At 46.2% G+C, this 22,746-nt stretch overlaps 1 protein-coding gene across 5 annotated transcripts in view; it reads left to right on the forward strand.

Moving 5' to 3' along the window:
* Positions 1–2,698: 2,698 nt before the first annotated feature.
* The window catches only part of jph1b (junctophilin 1b), a 51,942-nt gene continuing 31,894 nt past the window's right edge, over positions 2,699–22,746 (forward strand). For 3 of the 5 annotated variants that reach the window (XM_017711738.2, XM_017711736.2, XM_017711737.2), the window contains exons 1-2: positions 2,702–3,427; positions 9,373–10,138. In XM_017711738.2, coding sequence (XP_017567227.1) covers positions 3,049–3,427; positions 9,373–10,138 — 1,145 coding nt within the window. In that variant the 5' untranslated portion in view covers positions 2,702–3,048. Of the gene's footprint in view, positions 3,428–9,372; positions 10,139–10,567; positions 10,737–22,746 lie in introns of those variants that run through there. The other 2 variants (XM_037531056.1, XM_037531055.1) reach the window with 2 other exon arrangements.

A 22,746-nucleotide genomic window follows, 5' to 3' on the forward strand; every position in this document is an offset into this window, starting at 1 on the left:
GTAGCTGGCTGGACGTCAGCTCATTATAGTATTATCTATATGTCTTGCTATTATTATTACGCTATTGTCTATATATAAGCGATTATAATATAAACACATATTTGTACTGTTTGGTAGTTTTTTTATAAGCATGTGTAAGTGAGGCACAGAGTGGTGGTGGTAGGAAAACAAATGTAGCCATTTCATTTACTATCCAAAAACCTACATGTGTCCTCTGGGTTATTTATACAAAGCTGAAAACTGTAGAGATCAGAATAAATCAGAATAATTTTTTTTTTTTTTTTGCCTTAGAACACGGCTGAATGCCTCCACCCTGCATGTAGTTTACAAACTCATTTTATTCCCTCAAATCTATCGTAAAACTGTGCCTCAGTGCCTCAAGCAACATATTCATTCATTTCATGTAGTATCTCCCCGTGAGGGAGCTTTTACAGGTGGACGTCTGGTTCCCATCACCACCACTGTGAACTTGTAAGTTTGTCTATGTAATGCAGGCGAGCGAAGAGCCGGACGGACATGCTGAGGAAAGTCCAAGCAAATCCAAAACCAGGGCCAAGACGGTCCGGTTTCATGTAGCCAACACGGAGAGATTGGGGTCCAGACATGACGAAAGAACCACCACACCAAACAAATCAAACACATACATCAAACAAAGACCAGCAAACACAGGGCTTAAACACAAAACAAGGATTACGAGGGACAGGCGGAAAACAGGTGGAATGAATCGGGGCAGAATCAAGAAAACAAGGGAGCAGGACAGTGAAAACCAAAACAAAGAAGCACGTGGAGGAGAGGGAGGAGCCAATCGTGACACTCTAGAAGGAGGGTTTCACACCTTGACTGACTTTGTTGAAATCTTAGAAATAGAAAATAGAAATAGAAAAAGAGGAATTCTGGAATTACACTTTAAAGGAAGTAGCACTATGTTCAGTATCAAACAGGTTGTTATGTAATCTGGGTTTAAATTATATAGCTAATAACATAGAATTGCATTGGATAGTGTTTTCTGGTAACATGTGTGTGGGGGAGGGGTGTAAAATATTACCCCTGAATAACTACCACACACACACACACACACACACACGCACACACAGACTCACTTGCATTTGCAGCCAGTATGCAAAAATAAACCCAGGTTATAGGGAATGATTGCAGGATTTTGGCATGTGTAGTCATATTTGGCTGGTTATTACATATTATGATATTTTGCATTATAATATTTTATACTAATGCTGTTTGCGATCCGGTCGACCAGAGGAGGATGGGCTCTGATTTTCCAAATAGTAAGGCAAATTATTCGGTAACTGCATGGAATTAATTTTAATTTTAATATTATTTATGTATTTATTTATTTTTAAAAGCTCCCCTCAAATTGACTGTAAATATTTTTTATGATCACACATCACTACATGTTTACAATTCACTGCTGAAAGCCAAAAATCTCCAACGCTCTTTGTATTATTTTCTAAAAGTGATGTTTCCAGAGCAGGTCACTGAAGAGACGCCGTCTGTTTATAGTCTAGAGCCCAGATTTTGGGAAAAACGGGTCGACTTTCAGTAGAAAAACAAACTGAGTTCAGCTTCTTTTATTATAAGGGTTTAAAATGACATCAACGTCTATTAGACTGGAGAGAAGAGCTACAGCCTCACACGATGCCCAGCTTCTGAATGGAGCTTATGGAATATGAACGTTATGAAGAACATGACCAAGTGCGGTTTGGAGCCACCGGTGGTTCCAGTGATTTTAACAGGTTAGAACACCTTCCCGCGTCCCTGCAAACATTTCATAATAGCAGCGTTAACATGCCACATGCGTCAAAGTGCTTGCATTATTAGAGGAGGCGTTTTTATAAATCATTCAAATGCAAATCTTAAAAACAACTTTACAATGTAATTCAAACACGCTTTAACATTTTTAGGCCCCAAGGCTCAAAAGAAGAAACTTCTAAGAGCACGAAGAAGACACACTGAAAAGAACAAGGCATGATGGATCAGATCCAGAAGGACACCTTGTTTTTAATATTGTCTGCACTTCGGTCCGTTTTTATAGTCCTCAGCCAAAGTACTGTCTGCTCGGCCCAGCTGTGAGAAGTGAGTATTGGGTGGTGCAGCTGCTGTGTCCCGCAGTCAAACAGCTTCCACCGAACTACAGAGCAGGTGAACTCTGCGCACATGATCCCATTTCCATTCTGCCTCTTTAAAGCCACCCAATTGTACGAAAGCATTACTACTAGAACAGGAGGCCCTGGAGCAGCCACACATGGGCCTAAGGCCACTGTGCCCGATGTTAAGCGTCAGCTAGAGGGGTATAGACCCCGCGCTCAATCAAATCCTCACCGCAATGTTCCAACATCTAGTGTAAGCCTTCCAGAAGAGCAGAGGCTGTTACTGCAGCAAAAGAGGACAAGCTCACTCTGAATGCCCTTCATTTCAGAAAGACTGAGGATGAGCAGGTGTCCACATACTTTCGGACGCGTGCTGCGCGTTTTCTTTATGTGAATCAGGTCAATTCAGTGCAGGGTTTTCAGCTTAAGCTGCTCAGTTCAGTTCAGCGGGGGGAAATAATACATCCAGAGAGGTTTTGCGGCTCCAGATGATCCAGCGCCTTTAACAGGGGGGTGGTGGATAAGAGGGGAGGGGGGGCGTGGCTATGCCCGCGCTCTGACGTCAGCAGCCCGGTGTGTCTCTCCGGGCTTTGTGCGCCTCTCGTCTCTCCCTCTCTGGGAAGGCGAGCGAGGGAGGGAGAGAGAGAGAGAATCAGCAACAGCAGAAGAGTGAAGAGCCACAGCCATCCGGCCCTTCTTACCCCCAAATGCCCCCCACCCACCCCTGTCACCACCACCACCATTACCACCAGCCTCATCTGGAGCTCCATCAGCGCGCTTCCGTCTCCATCGTTCTTCTCCGGCTTCGACTCCGCGTCTGAACGGCGTCAAAACCGTTCCGTTCATACGTCCGTTCGTCCGTCCGCGAGCCCGGTGCATGCGAGTGCGTGAGCGAGCGTGTGCGAGCGTGCGTGCGTGCGTGTGTTTGTTTTCCTCGAGCTGAATGACGGGCGGACGCTTCGACTTCGACGATGGAGGCACGTACTGCGGCGGCTGGGAGGACGGCAAGGCCCACGGCCACGGCATCTGCACGGGACCCAAGGGCCAGGGCGAGTACTCGGGCTCGTGGGCGAGCGGCTTCGAGGTGTCAGGCGTGTACACGTGGCCCAGCGGCAACACGTACCAGGGCCACTGGGCGCAGGGCAAGCGCCACGGCTTGGGCGTCGAGTCCAAAGGCAGGTGGCTGTACCGCGGGGAGTGGACGCACGGCTTTAAGGGGCGCTACGGGGTCCGCCAGAGCCTCAACACGCCGGCCAGATACGAGGGCACGTGGAGTAACGGGCTGCAGGACGGGTACGGGGTCGAGACCTACGCCGATGGGGGTGAGTACCCGTGGGAAGTTGGAGGCTTTGGGCAGTCACTAGAACATGAACCTGAATCCATGATGCTTGGGAAATAAGGCATGTGTCCTTTGATGATTCTCTGGGAATTTTAGAAATTTGAACATGTTTACCTCGAGATTCAGATCTTGGAAATTCAGGTTTAGGTTAAAAAATCATGTCATAAAAAGTTCAGGTTAAAAAAAATCTGAATATGTGCCAAATGGAGCACCTTATAGTAGCATGGCAGAAAAGTCAGACTGAGGAAATTCAAGGGAAAAAATTCCCACAAAAAAAAACATTCATCTCCATTCTTGTCATTTTTCAGTTTTGGGCATAATTTGAATAAGCCACTTGTTCTTACATTGTATGTACATTTCACAAGGAATGGGCCATTAAAAGTAAAGTATGTTTTGTCCTTCTCTTGTAAAGTTACCCTTTTGGAGATATGAGGTTTTGTTCCGACAGCAGCGATTATTTAAAATTTACACTGTAAATTATATCATATGTACTATTTTTTTCAAGCATCATGAATTCAGGTTCAGGCTCTAGTTCCAGGCTTAACCTCCCTTTGACCCGCTTGGTGGTAACATGGGCCTAAACAGTGAGGGGACCACTGATTGGATCACCAAGCCCAACCTGAGGTTTAGTGAGTGAAATCCTGAAATCACAGTGTGTTTGGCCAGTGTAGTGTTGGGGTGTGGTGGTCAAGAATATGTGAAGCCACAGCCATAACCCTTCACGAATGGTCTAATGGAAGATCTGTTGGCTGCGCTCATGAAGCTGTGACTGCTTTTGGAGCAGGTCGGGTGATTTTGGCTGGATCTTTGGCCGAAGCAGCGTTATGTTCTGTGTTTTAACCTGTAAGTGAAGCCTTAGTCATAAGCCTTCTTCACCAGCCCACTGGAGGAGAGTTTGTGGCTCTGTTGAAGCTGCAACTTCATTATTCTTGACCTGATTTGGAGCAGATAGTGATTTTGGCTGGACCGTTGACCAGTGCAGTGTTGAGTTTGATGGTTTAGCCCATTTGCAAAGCCTGAGCCATAAACCTTCACCACTGGGCCACCAGAAGGTCCAGGTGTTGCTCTGTTGAAAGTACAGCATGAGTATTTAACCACAGGTAATATTGAGGTTGTTGTGGCTGCCACATGATTATTCTTGACCATATTTGAAGCCTTTACGGTGATTTTGGGCAATACAATGTAGAGCTTGGTGGTCTCGGCCATATGTCGGCCATCCACAAAAAGCTCCATTTGTTGCCTTGTTGAAGTGACAGCTTCACCACATGTGGATGGTATAACTGGTGGAGTTCAGCTCATGTTGGGAAACATTCCAGTTTGCTTTTGGCTAGACGGGTGGTCAGCACAATGCAAGGTTTGGTGGTCTAGCATACATGTGAAGCCTTGATCATAAGCCCCATGACTGCCCTTGAAGAAAGCCCATTTGATGCTGTCTTGAAGTTGCAACACAAGCATGTTGACTACATTTGAGCTTAATAATAACAGGTAGAGCAGAGCTTGACTGGGTGGTTATATTGATATATGGCATTGGACGGGACTGGTCAGTCATAGAGGTCATGCTAATAATAGTAACATCTGCAAGCCTTTGAATCAAAGTCCCTTTTAACCAGCACAGATCTAAAGAAAAGTATTGATCTTTGCTGGTTTGATTAGTTGGTTGCTTGTTTGTTGTTTTTATTCAGCAAACAAGAAGCTGTTGCAGTAATTACGGGGTCATGTGTTGAACTGGGTGCTGCAGTCAGAGGCACTAAATAGGAACGGATAAGGACGCTGATGTGCGCTGCAGTAGGTTTCATACTCATGTGTAATAGGCATGTTAGTGGGAAAGATTCAGCTGTTGCTGAAAAAAAGCGGAAAGACTGGAGGAAATTTGGGCCGGCTTCCTAATGATAGACGCTTGGCGCATTAAACTCTGAACGAAATTGTAGTTTATTTAAATTTTTAAATCTGGGCCACTTAAAATCCTACCACAGTTACCAAATGTTTGAGGTGAGAATAACACAGTGACCGCTGTACTAGCTGTACAGTCTCAATTTACTGTATGCTATAGAACAATAATAGTATCAAAACTTAATTTCAAGCAGAATATTTCCCAAAAGTGTGGTTGTCGTCCTCAAATAACATTAATTACCAATGTCTCTGAAAGCTTCCATATTATTGATTAGGGGAGAGTAACGGGTGGTGAAGGACAGAGATGAATAATGGCTCGTATAAATGGGGTAAATAAATCAGAGTTATGGTTGGCATAAGCTACAAATTTCACGATGTCTCAGGTTACTTCCATGTTTTAAAATAGGTCTGGGTGTTCTGGGGAGGCTGTCAGGCCTGACACACTGGCGGCTGAGATACAGGAGGGACAGCCATCCACTCTGTCACACACTCGTCATTCCACAGCTAGGGTTACACATGGTGTGTAGTAATTGGGGTATTACTGGCCCAGCCATGCATAAGATGGCGCGGTCTTCGACATATAAGACAGCAATATGAAGCTGCTATATTCATTCACGTTAGCACATCATACTTTATGCTTCAACTGTGAAAGTGAATCGAGCCATGTCTTAATCACACATAGGGAATATTTTGCATTAGGGCTTATTTTCTTGTATCTTCTTGGTCCACTTATAACATTTGAGCGTGCCAAAATGGTCAAAACTGACCTTTTTCCAGCTCTTTATCTCTTAGAATTAAACAGGCTGTTACTGTGCCTTTAAGACTGATATGTGTAAATTGGCTTCCCTGTGTTGTACCTATTCAAAAAGCAGTCCAGGCTGAAACATATGGGAGGCAAATGCGGCCAAAAAAAGAAATAAAAATGAAAACAATAAAATGTAAATGCAAACCTCTTTTGGCCATTTATTTTTTCCAAACATCTGTGCAAATATCCTGCCGAAGTTGAAAATCAAATGAAATGCCTACATTTGCCTTTTAATTTTTCACATAAGCAAAAATACATTTTAAAAGAGGTGTTTGTCATTTTATTTTAGCCGTTGTTCTAGTATTTCATGGCCAAATCCAAAACGAAATAGCTAATAGAGAAAAGACAATGCAAGCTTCGCTTTGGCTTTTCTTTGTGAAATGCGTAATATGAGTCAAAACTAAAAGCAAAATGCAATGTTTACGTTTATCATAGCAATCGGCTGCATATTTGACAGAATGAAAATGTAAAATGGATAAATCAGTAGCAAAGTGACAGTTTGCGGTTAAGTTTTTGGCAACGGCGCGCTTTAATGCCAATAAACATCGACGCCACCTGCTGGAGATTTACTGTTCGTTTCCCACTTTGCTTTTTCGTTTTCAAACAGACAAGCATGCAAATATATGTTAATTAGCACTAGGCAGGGCTACGGGGAACATTTTAGCACATCCTCAGACCTCAGAATCAGAACGGCTTCCTTCCGCAAGCTGAACAACTTTGAGTCTCGAGAAAAACCACCGTCATGTCTCAGATCTGGTGAAACTGAACTTCAGATAGAAACATTCCTTATAACTTCAGTGTGAGTGGGTGGCGCTAAACTGCTGCAGGCTGAATAGGTGGGTATATGGAAATGGGTTGGTTGTTGTGACATCACACAATCACATTCAAAATGGGCTATTTTTGCAGCATATATGGTCTTTAAGGACTGGTACATTTTGAAACTGTAACAAAGTTCACATATTACTTCAATATTCAATATTACTTCACTTTTATTTCAAAAAAGCTGATATTGGGTTTTCATGATGTGGATCCTTTAAAGGAAATAACTAGTGTATTTAGGGAAAAAGGGAAAATAAATGGGATTTCACTGAAATAGTCTTGAAATAGCTAACATTTGACAATATTACATTACATTACATTTAGCAGACGCTTTTATCCAAAGCGACTTACAGAGGTACATAGAACAAGCATAGTCAGGCCTTAAAGGAGGCCAAAGGGTAATAGCGGGGTAGAGAAGGGAAGGAGGGCAAGAGAAGGGAAGGAGGGCATATTGATAATATTTTTATGATCGATTCAGAATTTAGACCTGACCTTAAAGGGGACATTTCCCTCAGCATTGATTGTATTTTTAGTGCTAGTAGTGTTTTTCTGTAGTATGCACAGAAAAAGAACGGTTTGAACTGGCGTTTCTTTCCAAGAAAATGCTTACTGGTGTTGACGTTTTATGGCTGATCAGTTTTCGGGCCCCTTATGTGCTGCAATTTGATACATTTCAAAATTAAAGCCGAAAAACTGATGTTTTCTGTGCATCACTTAAAGTCTTAGTATTCTTAGCACTAAAGAAATAAAATCATAGAAGTATGGTGTGACATGCTTTCATACTTATGTTAGTATATGTAACATATATGTTATTAATTACACAGTAACTACTATAAAACTAATGTTCAGTTACAGCTGGGCGATAAAACCATAACAATAATCATGGTGATATAACTTCCTCCATAAAGTGGTAAGACGTGCTCGATGAATTTTCAATATAACACACAATTCTCACACTTACACATTTTAGCGGCAGCGCTGGTGGTTTTTTTTACTGCAAGGAAAACGACACTACTCGCCAGGAGAGGGCGAACTTCTGAATTTTTGGATGATTAGAGAGGGGAGGGGGGTCACGAGTAAGATGAGTCTTTAGCAATGGCTGAAACGCGGAATTATACATTTCCCGTTTAAGGAGAGACCGGCGATCCAAGTGTGAGTGACGAGATCAGTGGTGTTACTACACTGGCTTAGAGTGAACTCCCCTCTTTCTGTACATCCTAACAAGCTTTAACAGCATCAAATCACAACCGCAATCCTCACAACTACAACAAGCACATGAATTCTGATCCAAGCGTCACATTAAGGCCATGAATCGGATACGTATCCAATCTAGGACCACATAGGAAAGTGACTGAGGTCAGATTTGAAAAGAGATCAGAGTCCACACAGCTGAAAACATCTGATCTGAGTGACATTAGGGCGAAAAATCGGATTTGTGCCAGTTCAGCCTGGTAATATGGACGTAGCCATAGTGCTCTCCTCCAAGTGTGTTGAGATCCAGTGATGTTGCATCAGCGGTAGTTTAAAAAGATGTGGCGGAGCTTCGCCTGACTCGGAGGAAATGTGCTGGCCTTGAGCCTCTTAGTGCTGATAGCATCGTGTGATTGGGGAACATCGAGCTCGTAGGTGGAATTGGGCCTGACTATATTGGGGAAACTGAGAAAAATGCTGAAAAAAAGCTCAGAAAAGTACCTGGCCAGGATTGTTCACAGTGGTAGTGCTAGGAACCAGATGTCAGAAGCATTCAATACCTTTTAAAGCTCATTACATGAAATGATGCTGCCTGATGCGTGAGATGTCGTTTTATGACCGTTTTTAGATAAATGTTTGCATAAAATGTTTTGTTTTTCTCTCAGTCCTAATCCAGTGATGGAGTGCTACATGCTATTATATAGGTTGAGAGGAAAAGTGTCTATAAATAAAGCTTGTTTTATCAAATTTACTACAATTTACCATCAATATTACCTATAAAATTACATATAACTCAGACACGGGTCGGTTCACTGGTCATTTTCAGTAGTAAATAAAGTGGGTATTTGCACTGTAGACATTGTGGCCCCTGGTTTAGTTAGAAAGTTCCTCTACAGTGAACCATTTAGTTACTATGAATGACTTTTACGTCTCAGTGACCAGAAATTTAAGAGAATGGATCTGTATGGTGTTGATATGTGGGCAATAACTTACACATTACTTTCACAGTAGTTAGTAAATAAAAAAATGAATACTAGAGTTTAAAAGGTGAAATGGATTCTCAGCCGTTCTATCTTTTGCAGATCTGGAGAGACGTTTTGATGGATTCATTTGAAGGAAGCAATTCAGTCGCATTGATTTCAGAAAGTTAGACTTATTTTTACTGATTAGATTAATGTGTAATGTTGTCCTTTCTGCTAACTGTTGGTTGTTGTTTTTGGCAGGTACGTATCAGGGCCAGTGGATGGGGGGCATGCGGCATGGCTATGGTGTCCGTCAGAGCGTTCCGTACGGAATGGCCACGGTGATCCGCTCTCCACTCCGCACCTCTCTGGCGTCGCTGCGCAGCGAGCAGAGTAACGGCTCTGTCCTTCATGAGCGGCTGGCAGACAGTCCGGCTGGAACGCGTGGCGGCTTCGTGCTCAACTTCCACAGCGACAGCGAGCTGGGAGGTCCGGCCCGGAAGAAGGGACTGTTCCGACGTGGCTCGCTGTTCGGCAGCCTGAAGCAGCTCCGCAAGTCCGACTCGCGCTCGTCCATCTCCAGCAAACGCAGCTCGGCCCGCAGCGATGCCACCATGAGCCGCATCAGCTCCAGCGACGCCAACTCCACCATCAGCTTCGGAGAGGGAGAAGGGGCGGACGAGTACACACCCATGGAAGACAATGTGGACGCCACCACCACGGAGTCCTACATGGGAGAATGGAAGAATGACAAGCGCAATGGCTTCGGGGTCAGCGAGCGGTCCAACGGCATGAAGTACGAGGGCGAGTGGACCAACAACAAGCGCCACGGCTACGGCTGCACAATGTTCCCTGACGGCACGCGGGAGGAAGGCAAGTACAAGAACAACGTGCTGGTCCGCGGCATCAAGAAACAGCTCATACCCCTCAAAAACACCAAGACCAAGCAGAAGGTGGACCGTGCTGTGGAAGGAGCCATCAGAGCAGCTGCTATCGCCAGGACGAAAGTGGAGATCGCCACCTCGAGGTAAACTGAACTATAACCGAACAATAACCAGAAAACGTGTTGCTGGTGTTATTAGTGAAATTTGATGGTTTATATGTTAAATAAATGAAGGAGCTTTTTGTGACCAGTATGGATTTAATTTTAAATCCAAAGTTTTAAGCACCTGGTCAAGTTCTGTGCCTTGCTGCATGTAATATAATGCATTCCTCAGCCTCATTGAGTTGACAGAATTTGACAGGATAGACAATTTTGTGTCCTTTTTTGTGTTTTCAGCTAAAGAAATCCTACCACTAGCATAGACACTGATATGATGTGGCCAGTAAACAAAGACGGGATTTCTATCTTCTAAATAGCCTAAGTAAATAAATATAGCCCACCCTCAATTGTCCCCAAAGGACTGCAGATTCTCAACAGTTCCACCTACTAACAAAAAACATGGACTGCTTGCAGGTCCTGAGGACTGGTTTGAAGACCATTGCTCCGGAGCCTGTTGTGGTACCACTGTGGGACCCAGTAGCCATGTTTACAATAGATGCAAGAAAAGGATACAGAGTGCCCTTTTAATACAGGCAAACAGTCATTTTAATTCTTTTTAATTTAATTTGAAACAATGCTGCACCCTTAAAATAAAGGTTTCTAAATGGCTTGCATGTTTGGTTCAATTAAAAACATTTAATGGGCACAGATCTAACTGTATTTATTCTATGAAATGGCTTCAGAGAGCCCTGTTTGGCAGTGGTGTACTACCAACACCACACTCTTACAGTAAGGGCTTAGTAGAGGTCATCAGTTCATCTCGATGAAGGCGCTTTGTTCAAAGTGTTACTGTACCAGGCTGTCTGATTGAAAAACAATTATTTACATGATTTGTTATGTAAAAGTTGACCATTCTATCAATTGCAGTATTGCATTTGCACACCTGTCTAGGAGGAATGGTGCTAAGGCCCAGTCTTATTCCTTATTTGTACCCCAACCCCTTGTTTTCCAGTGTCCCCTTGGGCAGTGGTTGAGATCTTCCCTCTGAAATGAGACAAATAAAAGAGCATCACTTCATTAACAGCTACTAGCGCCGCTCTGTAGGCGACCCTGCCCGTCTGCAGGGAAAGCAGAGGAGGGGAAAGTTCAGCGCCTCACTGCTGGGCTTTAGTTACATTTAGGGATCATACGCCTTCAAAGAGGGGGCAATTATTTATTACCCCCCCCCGCAATTCTTCAGTGATATGAAGCTGAATCAGACACTCGGCAGATTCTTGTTTGAATTTTAATGTTCCACCTTAAATGGAGCAGCAGTTACATTTTTGTCACGTGCTCCGTATTTTTTTAACGACCGTCCTGCAGCAGAGCTATAACATCACATATGTGGCTACCAGGCATGAACTAATGACATGGACGGGGCTCTTAACAGACAGTGCTACATGAACGAAAGAGGAGATTTAGGGACCACTGGAGTGAAGAATATCTTTTCGGGGAGTTTAAAGACAAAACATTCTGCTTCATAGGTCAGGAAACCTTCACGGTTGGCTGTCTTTCTGGCCCTCAGCCCAGCACAAACACACTCCTTGGCCTCCCCAAGAAGAACTTGGGCACTTCTGCTCTAAAAGGTCTTTTTGACGGTCTGCACTTCAATACTGAACTCACATAGTTGCATTTGGTTTTATTACTTTTATAGTAGTTACTGAATACACCTTCAGATAAAAACTAAATAGCTTAGTGCTGATAGGGTTAAAAGATTATTGGAGGGGTTCTAGATAGCAGTGGCAAACCCTTTAATGTATGCCTTAGGCAGCTAGCAGCCCAGTGGCCTCATCTCCACCCCATGTGTCTTGTCTTTTTTCCATGTAAGTGATAAAGTAAATAATGAATTTGACTAAATTGTTTTGTTATTGTCTGCAAAAAGCGGGTAGTTCCAGTCCTGTGATCTGATTGGCTAAGCGGTGTAACGCAGGACCTCTTGCTTGCGGCAGATTGTAGGCCAGTCCATGTTAGATGTATATGCTGAGGTGCGTATGAATGATCAGCCAAACGGTAATCACTGATTGTAACAACACCAATAATAATAATAATCAGAAGAAGCTTCTGGAAACTGTGTTGTTGTGAGCAGTAACCATGGTTACAGTGCTGAACTTTCTTACCTAACTAAACTTGAGTCATTGATTCCAGTTGTGAGAGTCATATCACTTTTGTTTTCTCTCCCATGGCCATGGAATGAGTAAGTGTGAGAGAGGGGGGGGGGGCGGAGCGAGAGAGGGGAAAGAACAGAGAGAGAGAGAGAGAGAGAGAGGAAAGAGGAAAGAACACAGAGAGAGAGAGAGAGAGGGGAAAGAACGGAGAGAGAGAGAGAGAGAGAGAGAGAGGAAAGAGGAAAGAACACAGAGAGAGAGAGGGGAAAGAACTGCTCTGTACTGGGCAGTAGCGCAGTAGATTACGCCATCACAGACATGAACCCTGGACACATCAATGCTTTCACAGTCTTACCACAACTTCATTTGTCAGATCACAGCCCAGTAGCACTATACCTGAAAAAAACAAACAAGTCCGAAACAAAGACACCTGCCCTCTCCCAAAACCATACAAATGGACAGACCAGAGCGTCACTGATTACACAGCAGCTTTAGACTCTGATAAGATCCAGCAAATGCTGGACACGTCCCTCGAAACGAACTGCACGACTAACAAAAAAGGCATGAACTTAGCAACAGATGACCATCAGCTGACAAAACTATCAAAACTAAGGACATTAAGAACCAAAAAATCTAAACAAAAACCAAAGGAAGATGGTTTGACTCAGAATGTTTAACATCAAAGAAAACCTTACGAAAACTGTCCAATAGAAAACACAGAAATCAAACTGGCCAACAAGCTAGACTAGAATACCTCCAAGCACTACAACAATATAAAAAAATAATTAGCACCAAAAAAGCAATATATGAAGAATGAATTCATTAATGGCCTTTTCATTTTTACTGAAAATTCCTTTTGGAATCTTTGGAACAAATACAATACAGCCCATTCCAAAACTACCCCAATTAAAAACGGCAGAACTTGGAAAACATACTTTGAAGAGCTTTACAAAAACCCAGAATGTCATCATTTAAACTCAAACCAGGCCACAATCTCAGAAAAAATGACATTTAGAATCAGCAGTAAAAAATAACCAGTGCCCTCTAGACTGTCCCATCACCACAGAGGAGCTACGAGAAACACTCACAGCTCTTAAAAGCGGGAAAGCGTGTGGAGTCGACAACATTTAAGAATGAAATGTTAAAACTCAGCAGTCCCAAAATACAATCAGCCATCCTAAGACTGCACAATCAAGGGCTCAAAGGTGGAATTTTCCCTGTGATCTGGAATCGAGGCCTCATTACCCCAATATATAAAAACGGTGATAAATTCGACCCACAGAACTGTAGAGGTGTGTGTGTGAACAGCAATACAGGCCAAGTCTTCTGTAGTTTACTAAACAAGAGATCATTAGCATATTTAATGGAACATAACACACTATCAAAAGGCCAAATCGGATCAGATCACACATCAAAATTCCACTTTACCTGTGGCAAGACTTCATTACAGCACACCACGGAATATAATTACTCAGGACTGTTAATCAATGCATCTGGTAACTTTAGCAAGACAATGAATGCTCTGGTAGAAAAAGCAAGAAAAGGATATTTTACTATTAAATGATCAATAAACACGCTCAACCCACCAATCCAAACCTGGCTTAAAATACTTCATTATGTAATTAAACCCATTCTCCTGTACGGCAGCGAAGTATGGGCACCCATCGTTTATCACAAAGACACATTATGGGACTCTCAGATAAACATCACCTTCACCTCTTACAGGTCCTACCACCACACAGTGTACCTCAGCCACCGCACACGCCCAGAGACAGACCCCCTCAGACCCCTCACAGATAAACATCACCTTCACCTCTCACAGGTCCTACCACCACACAGCGTACCTCAGCAACCACACACGCCCAGAGACCGACCCCCTCAGACCCCTCACAGATAAACATCACCTTCACCTCTCACAGGTCCTACCACCACACAGCGTACCTCAGCAACCACACACGCCCAGAGACCGACCCCCTCAGACCCCTCACAGATAAACATCACCTTCACCTCTCACAGGTCCTACCACCACACAGTGTACCTCAGCCACCGCACACGCCCAGAGACAGACCCCCTCAGACCCCTCACAGATAAACATCACCTTCACCTCTCACAGGTCCTACCACCACACAGTGTACCTCAGCCACCGCACACGCCCAGAGACAGACCCCCTCAGACCCCTCACAGATAAACATCACCTTCACCTCTCACAGGTCCTACCACCACACAGCGTACCTCAGCAACCGCACATGCCCAGAGACAGACCCCCTCAGACCCCTCACAGATAAACATCACCTTTAAACCACAGCCCAGTTCACCCTCGCACCAGCACACACTACAGCCCAGTTCACCCTCGCACCAGCACACACTACAGCCCAGTTCACCCTCTCACCAGCACACACTACAGCCTAGTTCACCCTCTCACCAGCAAACACTACAGCCCAGTTCACCCTCTCGCCAGTACGCACCACAGCCCAGTTCACCCTCTCACCAGTACGCACCACAGCCCAGTTCACCCTCTCACCAGTATGCACCACGGCCCAGTTCACCCTCTCACCAGTACGCACCACAGCCCAGTTCACCCTCTCACCAGTACGCACCACAGCCCAGTTCACCCTCTCACCAGTACGCACTACAGCCCAGTTCACCCTCTCACCAGTACGCACTACAGCCCAGTTCACCCTCTCACCAGATACTGAAGAGAGAATCCAGACTAGCAGATTACCTGATCAAAATAAAAAACCCCAAAGAAAGAAATCTCTTAAAGTCCAGACTGAGTGATCACATCTTAGAAATAGAAAAAGGCCATAAAAAGCGCTGGAGGCCCAGAGAAGAGCGGATATGTAATCAATGCAGTTCAGGACGAACAGAAACAGAGCAGCACTTTCTCTCCTCCTGTAACAGATAGAAAGAGCTCAGAGAAGATCATATCAACTCAGTTAAAGCTTATAGCCCATCATTTCAGGAGAAAATGTGCATGTATGTAGAGAGAGAGAGAGAGAGAGAGAGAGAGAGAGCAAGAGAGAGAAAGAAAGGAACAGAGGGAGAGAGAGAAAGAAAGGAACGGAGAGAGAAAGAAAGGAACAGAGAGAGAGAGAGAGAGAGAGAGAGAAAGGAACGGAGAGAGAGAGAAAGAAAGGAAAAGAGAGGGAGAGAGAGAGATGGAGAGGGAGGGAGAGAAAGGAACAGAGAGAGAGAGGGAGGGAGAGAAAGGAACAGAGAGAGAGGGAGGGAGAGAAAGGAACAGAGAGAGAGGGAGGGAGAGAAAGGAACGGGGAGAGAGAGAGAGAGAAAGGAATGGAGAGGGAGGGAGAGAAAGGAACAGAGAGAGAGAGGGAGGGAGAGAAAGGAACGGAGAGAGAGAGGGAGGGAGAGAAAGGAATAGAGAGAGAGAGAGAGAGAGTATGTAAGAGAGAGAGAGAGAGAAAGAACGGGGGGAGAGAGAGCAAGAGAGAGAAAGAAAGGAACAGAGAGAGAGAGAGAGAAAGAAAGGAACAGAGAGAGAGAGAGAGAGAAAGGAACGGAAAGAGAGAGAGAGAGAAAGGAACGGAGAGAGAGGGCGAGAGAGAGGGATGGGAAAGAATGGGGAGAGAGAAAAAAGAACAGAGAGAGAGAGATAGAGAGAGAGAAAGAAAGGAACAGAGAGAGAGCAAGAGAGAGAGAGAAAGGAACGGAGAGAGAGAGAGAAAGGAACGGAGAGAGAGAGAGAAAGGAACGGAGAGAGAGAGAGAGAGGGAGAGAGAGAAAGGAACGGAGAGAGAGAGGGAGAGAGAGAAAGGAACGGAGAGAGAGAGGGAGAGAGAAAGGAACGGAGAGAGAGGGAGAGAGAGAAAGGAACGGAGAGAGACAGGGAGAGAGAGAAAGGAACGGAGAGACAGAGGGAGAGAGAGAAAGGAACGGAGAGAGAGGGAGGGAGTGAGCGAGAGAGAGTAAGGAACAGAGAGGGGGATGGAGAGAAACGAACAGAGAGAGAGAGAGAGCGAAAAAGGAACAGAGAGAGAGAAAGAAAGGAACGGAGAGAGAGAGAGAGAGAGCGAGAAAGGAACGGAGAGCGAGCGAGAGAGAGAGAAGGAAACAGAGAGAGAGAGAGAAAGGAACGGAGAGCGAGCAAGAGAGAGGGAGGGAGAGAGAGAGAGATAGGTAGAGAGACAGAAAGATATGTGGAGGGAGGGAGAGACAGAAAGAGAGAGGTGGGGAGAGAGAGACAAAGAGAGGTAGGGAGAGATAGAAAGAGAGAGGTGGGGAAAGAGAGAGAGATATGTCGAGGGAGGGAGGGAGAGACAGAAAGAGAGGTGCAGAGAGAGAGGGAGGGCGGGAGGGAGGGAGAGATAGAAAGAGAGATGGGGAGAGAGAGAGAGATAGGTAGAGAGACAGAAAGATATGTAGAGGGAGGGAGAGATAGTAAGAGAGAAGTGGGGGGAGATACAGAAAGGGAGGTGGGGAGAGAGACAGAAAGAGGTGGGGAGGGAGAGACAGAAAGAGAGAAGTGGGGAGAGAGACAGAAAGAGAGGTGGGGAGAGAGACAGAAAGAGAGGTGGGGAGAGAGACAGAAAGAGAGGTGGGGAGAGAGACAGAAAGAGAGAAGTGGGGAGAGAGACAGAAAGAGAGAAGTGGGGAGAGAGACAGAAAGAGAGAAGTGGGGAGAGAGACAGAAAGAGAGAAGTGGGGAGAGAGACAGAAAGAGAAGTGGGGAGGGAGAGATAGAAAGAGAAGTGGGGAGGGAGAGATAGAAAGAGAGGTGGGGAGAGAGACAGAAAGAGAGGTGGGGAGAGAGACAGAAAGAGAGAAGTGGGGAGGGAGAGACAGAAAGAGAGGTGGGGAGAGAGACAGAAAGAGAGAGGTGGGGAGGGAGAGATAGAAAGAGAGAAGTGGGGAGGGAGAGACAGAAAGAGAGAAGTGGGGAGGGAGAGACAGAAAGAGAGAAGTGGGGAGGGAGAGACAGAAAGAGAGAAGTGGGGAGGGAGAGACAGAAAGAGAGAAGTGGGGAGGGAGAGACAGAAAGATATGTGGAGGGAGGGAGAGACAGAAAGAGAGAAGTGGGGAGAGAGATAGTAAGAGAGAAGTGGGGAGAGATACAGAAAGGGAGGTGGGGAGAGAGACAGAAAGAGAGGTGGGGAGGGAGAGACAGAAAGAGAGAAGTGGGGAGAGAGACAGAAAGATATGTGGAGGGAGGGAGAGACAGAAAGATATGTGGAGGGAGGGAGAGACAGAAAGAGAGAGGTGGGGAGAGAGAGACAAAGAGAGGTAGGGAAAGATAGAAAGAGAGAGGTGGGGAAAGAGAGAGATATGTCGAGGGAGGGAGAGAGAGACAGAAAGAGAGGTGCAGAGAGAGAGGGAGGGAGGGAGAGATAGAAAGAGAGATGGGGAGAGAGCGAGAGAGAGAGATAGGTAGAGAGACAGAAAGATATGTAGAGGGAGGGAGAGATTGTAAGAGAGAAGTGGGTAGAGATACAGAAAGAGAGGTGGGGAGAGAGACAGAAAGAGAGAAGTGGGGAGAGAGACAGAAAGAGAGAAGTGGGGAGAGAGACAGAAAGAGAGGTGGGGAGAGAGACAGAAAGAGAGATGGGGAGAGAGCGAGAGAGAGAGATAGGTAGAGAGACAGAAAGATATGTAGAGGGAGGGAGAGATTGTAAGAGAGAGGTGGGGAGAGAGACAGAAAGAGAGAAGTGGGAAGAGAGAAGTGGGGAGAGAGACAGAAAGAGAGAAGTGGGGAGAGAGACAGAAAGAGAGGTGGGGAGGGAGAGACAGAAAGAGAGAAGTGGGGAGAGAGACAGAAAGATATGTGGAGGGAGGGAGAGACAGGAAGAAAGTTGGAGGGAGGGAGAGACAGAAAGAGCGAGGTGGGGAGAGAGAGACAAAGAGAGGTAGGGAGAGATAGAAAGAGAGGTGGGGAAAGAGAGAGAGATATGTCGAGGGAGGGAGGGAGAGACAGAAAGAGAGGTGCAGAGAGAGAGGGAGGGAGGGAGAGATAGAAAGAGAGATGGGGAGAGAGCGAGAGAGAGATAGGTAGAGAGACAGAAAGATATGTAGAGGGAGGGAGAGATACAGAAAGGGAGGTGGGGAGAGATACAGAAAGGGAGGTGGGGAGAGATACAGAAAGGGAGGTGGGGAGAGATACAGAAAGGGAGGTGGGGAGAGAGACAGAAAGAGAGGTGGGGAGGGAGAGACAGAAAGAGAGGTGTCGAGAGAGATAGAAAGAGAGAAGTGTCGAGAGAGATAATAAGAGAGAAGTGGGGAGAGAGACAGAAAGAGGTGGGGAGGGAGAGATAGAAAGAGAGAAGTGGGGAGGGAGAGACAGAAAGAGAGAAGTGGGGAGAGAGACAGAAAGAGAGAAGTGGGGAGAGAGACAGAAAGGGAGGTGGGGAGAGAGACAGAAAGAGAGAAGTGCGGAGAGAGACAGAAAGAGAGAAGTGGGGGAGATACAGAAAGGGAGGTGGGGAGAGAGACAGAAAGAGAGGTGGGGAGAGAGACAGAAAGAGAGAAGTGGGGAGGGAGAGACAGAAAGAGAGAAGTGGGGAGGGAGAGACAGAAAGAGAGAAGTGGGGAGGGAGAGACAGAAAGAGAGAAGTGGGGAGGGAGAGACAGAAAGAGAGAAGTGGGGAGGGAGAGACAGAAAGAGAGAAGTGGGGAGGGAGACAAAGATATGTGGAGGGAGGGAGAGACAGGAAGATATGTGGAGGGAGGGAGAGACAGGAAGATATGTGGAGGGAGGGAGAGACAGAAAGAGAGAGGTGGGGAGAGAGAGACAAAGAGAGGTAGGGAGAGATAGAAAGAGAGAGGTGGGGAAAGAGAGAGAGATATGTCGAGGGAGGGAGGGAGAGACAGAAAGAGAGGTGCAGAGAGAGAGGGAGGGAGGGAGGGACAGAAAGAGAGATGGGGAGAGAGCGAGAGAGAGATATAGGTAGAGAGACAGAAAGATATGTAGAGGGGGGGAGAGATAGTAAGAGAGGTAGGGAGAGATAGAAAGAGAGAGGTGGGGAAAGAGAGAGAGATATGTCGAGGGAGGGAGGGAGAGACAGAAAGAGAGGTGCAGAGAGAGAGGGAGGGAGGGAGGGACAGAAAGAGAGATGGGGAGAGAGCGAGAGAGAGATATAGGTAGAGAGACAGAAAGATATGTAGAGGGAGGGAGAGATAGTAAGAGAGAAGTGGGGAGAGATACAGAAAGGGAGGTGGGTAGAGATACAGAAAGAGAGGTGGGGAGAGAGACAGAAAGAGAGAAGTGGGAAGAGAGAAGTGGGGAGAGAGACAGAAAGAGAGAAGTGGGGAGAGAGACAGAAAGAGAGGTGGGGAGAGAGACAGAAAGAGAGATGGGGAGAGAGCGAGAGAGAGATAGGTAGAGAGACAGAAAGATATGTAGAGGGAGGGAGAGATTGTAAGAGAGAGGTGGGGAGAGAGACAGAAAGAGAGAAGTGGGAAGAGAGAAGTGGGGAGAGAGACAGAAAGAGAGAAGTGGGGAGAGAGACAGAAAGAGAGGTGGGGAGAGAGACAGAAAGAGAGATGGGGAGAGAGCGAGAGAGAGATAGGTAGAGAGACAGAAAGATATGTAGAGGGAGGGAGAGATTGTAAGAGAGAGGTGGGGAGAGAGACAGAAAGAGAGAAGTGGGAAGAGAGAAGTGGGGAGAGAGACAGAAAGAGAGAAGTGGGGAGAGAGACAGAAAGAGAGGTGGGGAGAGAGACAGAAAGAGAGGTGGGGAGGGAGAGACAGAAAGAGAGAAGTGGGGAGAGAGACAGAAAGATATGTGGAGGGAGGGAGAGACAGGAAGAAAGTTGGAGGGAGGGAGAGACAGAAAGAGCGAGGTGGGGAGAGAGAGACAAAGATAGGGAGGGAGAGATAGAAAGAGAGGTGGGGAAAGAGAGAGAGAGAGATAGGTAGAGAGACAGAAAGATATGTAGAGGGAGGGAGAGATACAGAAAGGGAGGTGGGGAGAGATACAGAAAGGGAGGTGGGGAGAGATACAGAAAGGGAGGTGGGGAGAGAGACAGAAAGAGAGGTGGGGAGGGAGAGACAGAAAGGGAGGTGGGGAGAGAGACAGAAAGGGAGGTGGGGAGAGAGACAGAAAGAGAGAAGTGCTGAGAGAGACAGAAAGAGAGAAGTGGGGGAGATACAGAAAGGGAGGTGGGGAGAGAGACAGAAAGAGAGGTGGGGAGAGAGATAGAAAGAGAGAAGTGGGGAGGGAGAGATAGAAAGAGAGAAGGGGGGAGGGAGAGACAGAAAGAGAGAAGTGGGGAGGGAGAGACAGAAAGAGAGAAGTGGGGAGAGAGACAGAAAGAGAGAAGTGGGGAGAGAGACAGAAAGGGAGGTGGGGAGAGAGACAGAAAGGGAGGTGGGGAGAGAGACAGAAAGAGAGGTGGGGAGAGAGATAGAAAGAGAGAAGTGGGGAGGGAGAGATAGAAAGAGAGAAGTGGGGAGGGAGAGATAGAAAGAGAGAAGTGGGGAGGGAGAGACAGAAAGAGAGAAGTGGGGAGGGAGAGACAGAAAGAGAGAAGTGGGGAGGGAGAGACAGAAAGAGAAGTGGGGAGAGAGACAGAAAGATATGTGGAGGGAGGGAGAGACAGGAAGATATGTGGAGGGAGGGAGAGACAGGAAGATATGTGGAGGGAGGGAGAGACAGAAAGAGAGAGGTGGGGAGAGAGAGACAAAGAGAGGTAGGGAGAGATAGAAAGAGAGAGGTGGGGAAAGAGAGAGAGATATGTCGAGGGAGAGACAGAAAGAGAGGTGCAGAGAGAGAGGGAGGGAGAGAGTGATAGAAAGAGAGATGGGGAGAGAGCGAGAGAGAGAGATAGGTAGAGAGACAGAAAGATATGTAGAGGGAGGGAGAGATAGTAAGAGAGAAGTGGGGAGAGATACAGAAAGGGAGGTGGGGAGAGAGACAGAAAGAGGTGGGGAGAGAGACAGAAAGAGAGGTGGGGAGGGAGAGACAGAAAGAGAGAAGTGTCGAGAGAGACAGAAAGAGAGAAGTGTCGAGAGAGATAGAAAGAGAGAAGTGTCGAGAGAGATAGTAAGAGAGAAGTGGGGAGAGAGACAGAAAGAGGTGGGGAGGGAGAGACAGAAAGAGAGAAGTGGGGAGGGAGAGACAGAAAGAGAGAAGTGGGGAGGGAGAGACAGAAAGAGAGAAGTGGGGAGAGAGACAGAAAGGGAGGTGGGGAGAGAGACAGAAAGAGAAGTGGGGAGAGAGACAGAAAGAGAGAAGTGGGGAGAGATACAGAAAGGGAGGTGGGGAGAGAGACAGAAAGAGGTAGGGAGAGAGACAGAAAGAGAGGTGGGGAGAGAGACAGAAAGAGAGAAGTGGGGAGGGAGAGATAGAAAGAGAGAGGTGGGGAGAGAGACAGAAAGAGAGGTGGGGAGAGAGAGAAAGAGAGAGGTGGGGAGGGAGAGATAGAAAGAGAGAAGTGGGGAGGGAGAGATAGAAAGAGAGAAGTGGGGAGGGAGAGATAGAAAGAGGTGGGGAGGGAGAGAAAGATATGTAGAGGGAGGGAGGGAGAGATAGAAAGAGGGAGGGGGTAGATAGGGAGGGAGGGAGAGATAGAGGGAGGGAGGGGGAAAGAGAGAGAGAGATAGTTAGAGAGACAGAAAGATAGGTAGAGGGAGGGAGGGAGAAACAGAAAGAGGTGGGAGAGAGAGAGAGATAGGTAGAGAGACAAAGATATGTAGAGAGATAGCGAGCGAGGGAGGGAAGGAGGGAGGGAGGCCGGCGTTGTGGAGAGCGGCCGTGTTGAATAGTCTATCTGCATGAGTGCCATCAGATGCCCCGCAGCCACAGCGCCTGCTGAACATCTAATCGATGCAGGGCCAACAGGATGTGTCGGCGATGAAGTCACGGGTGGGGGGCGGGGATGGCTGAGGGGGCAGCGGCATGAGAACCTCCGAATGCTCTGATCATTGTGAGTAGGAATTCATGGGAAGTTGGTTTGACACACAAAATGAACTCTAATGCATTTGTGGTTATTCCGAAGAAGAGAGGACCATGAAAAAACTCCGCACACATTGGGGGGGGGGGGGGGGGGGTTGCTAGGAGAGATTTTTATGTAATTATGCGGTGTGTGGCACATATGTAGGAAGAAACAAATGCCTTCCCATATGGAAAATAAATACATCCCAATGGTGCAGATCAAATATATTTGGAAATGTTTGCAGATGGTCAGGAAATATTTTGTGTAATGTACGTTTGTAGCACATTTTTAAATTCATCTGCAATGAAAAGTTTTCCTTTTTTTTTTTTTTTTTTTGCATATTCCAGATAGCAGCATATATTGGCCCTCTGGCTTGGTAAGGTCACCCGGCTGGCTATTTGGCATTGTTGGCTCACCCTCTGACCACCCAGATGATTGTCCTGCATATAAGCTCTAACATTTTAAGTGCACAAAGACTTTTATTTTAGAAAATAAACTAAAATATTACAAACAACTGAGAAAAAACATCACGACTAGGCCCGAGAGAAATCTGATTTACAAAGTATGACTAAAGAAAGGAAGGAAGGAAAAATGAGTGAATTGGACTGTTTGTGGAAAATG

Source organism: Pygocentrus nattereri, chromosome 19, assembly GCF_015220715.1.
Source record: "Pygocentrus nattereri isolate fPygNat1 chromosome 19, fPygNat1.pri, whole genome shotgun sequence".
Classification (NCBI taxonomy): domain Eukaryota; kingdom Metazoa; phylum Chordata; class Actinopteri; order Characiformes; family Serrasalmidae; genus Pygocentrus; species Pygocentrus nattereri.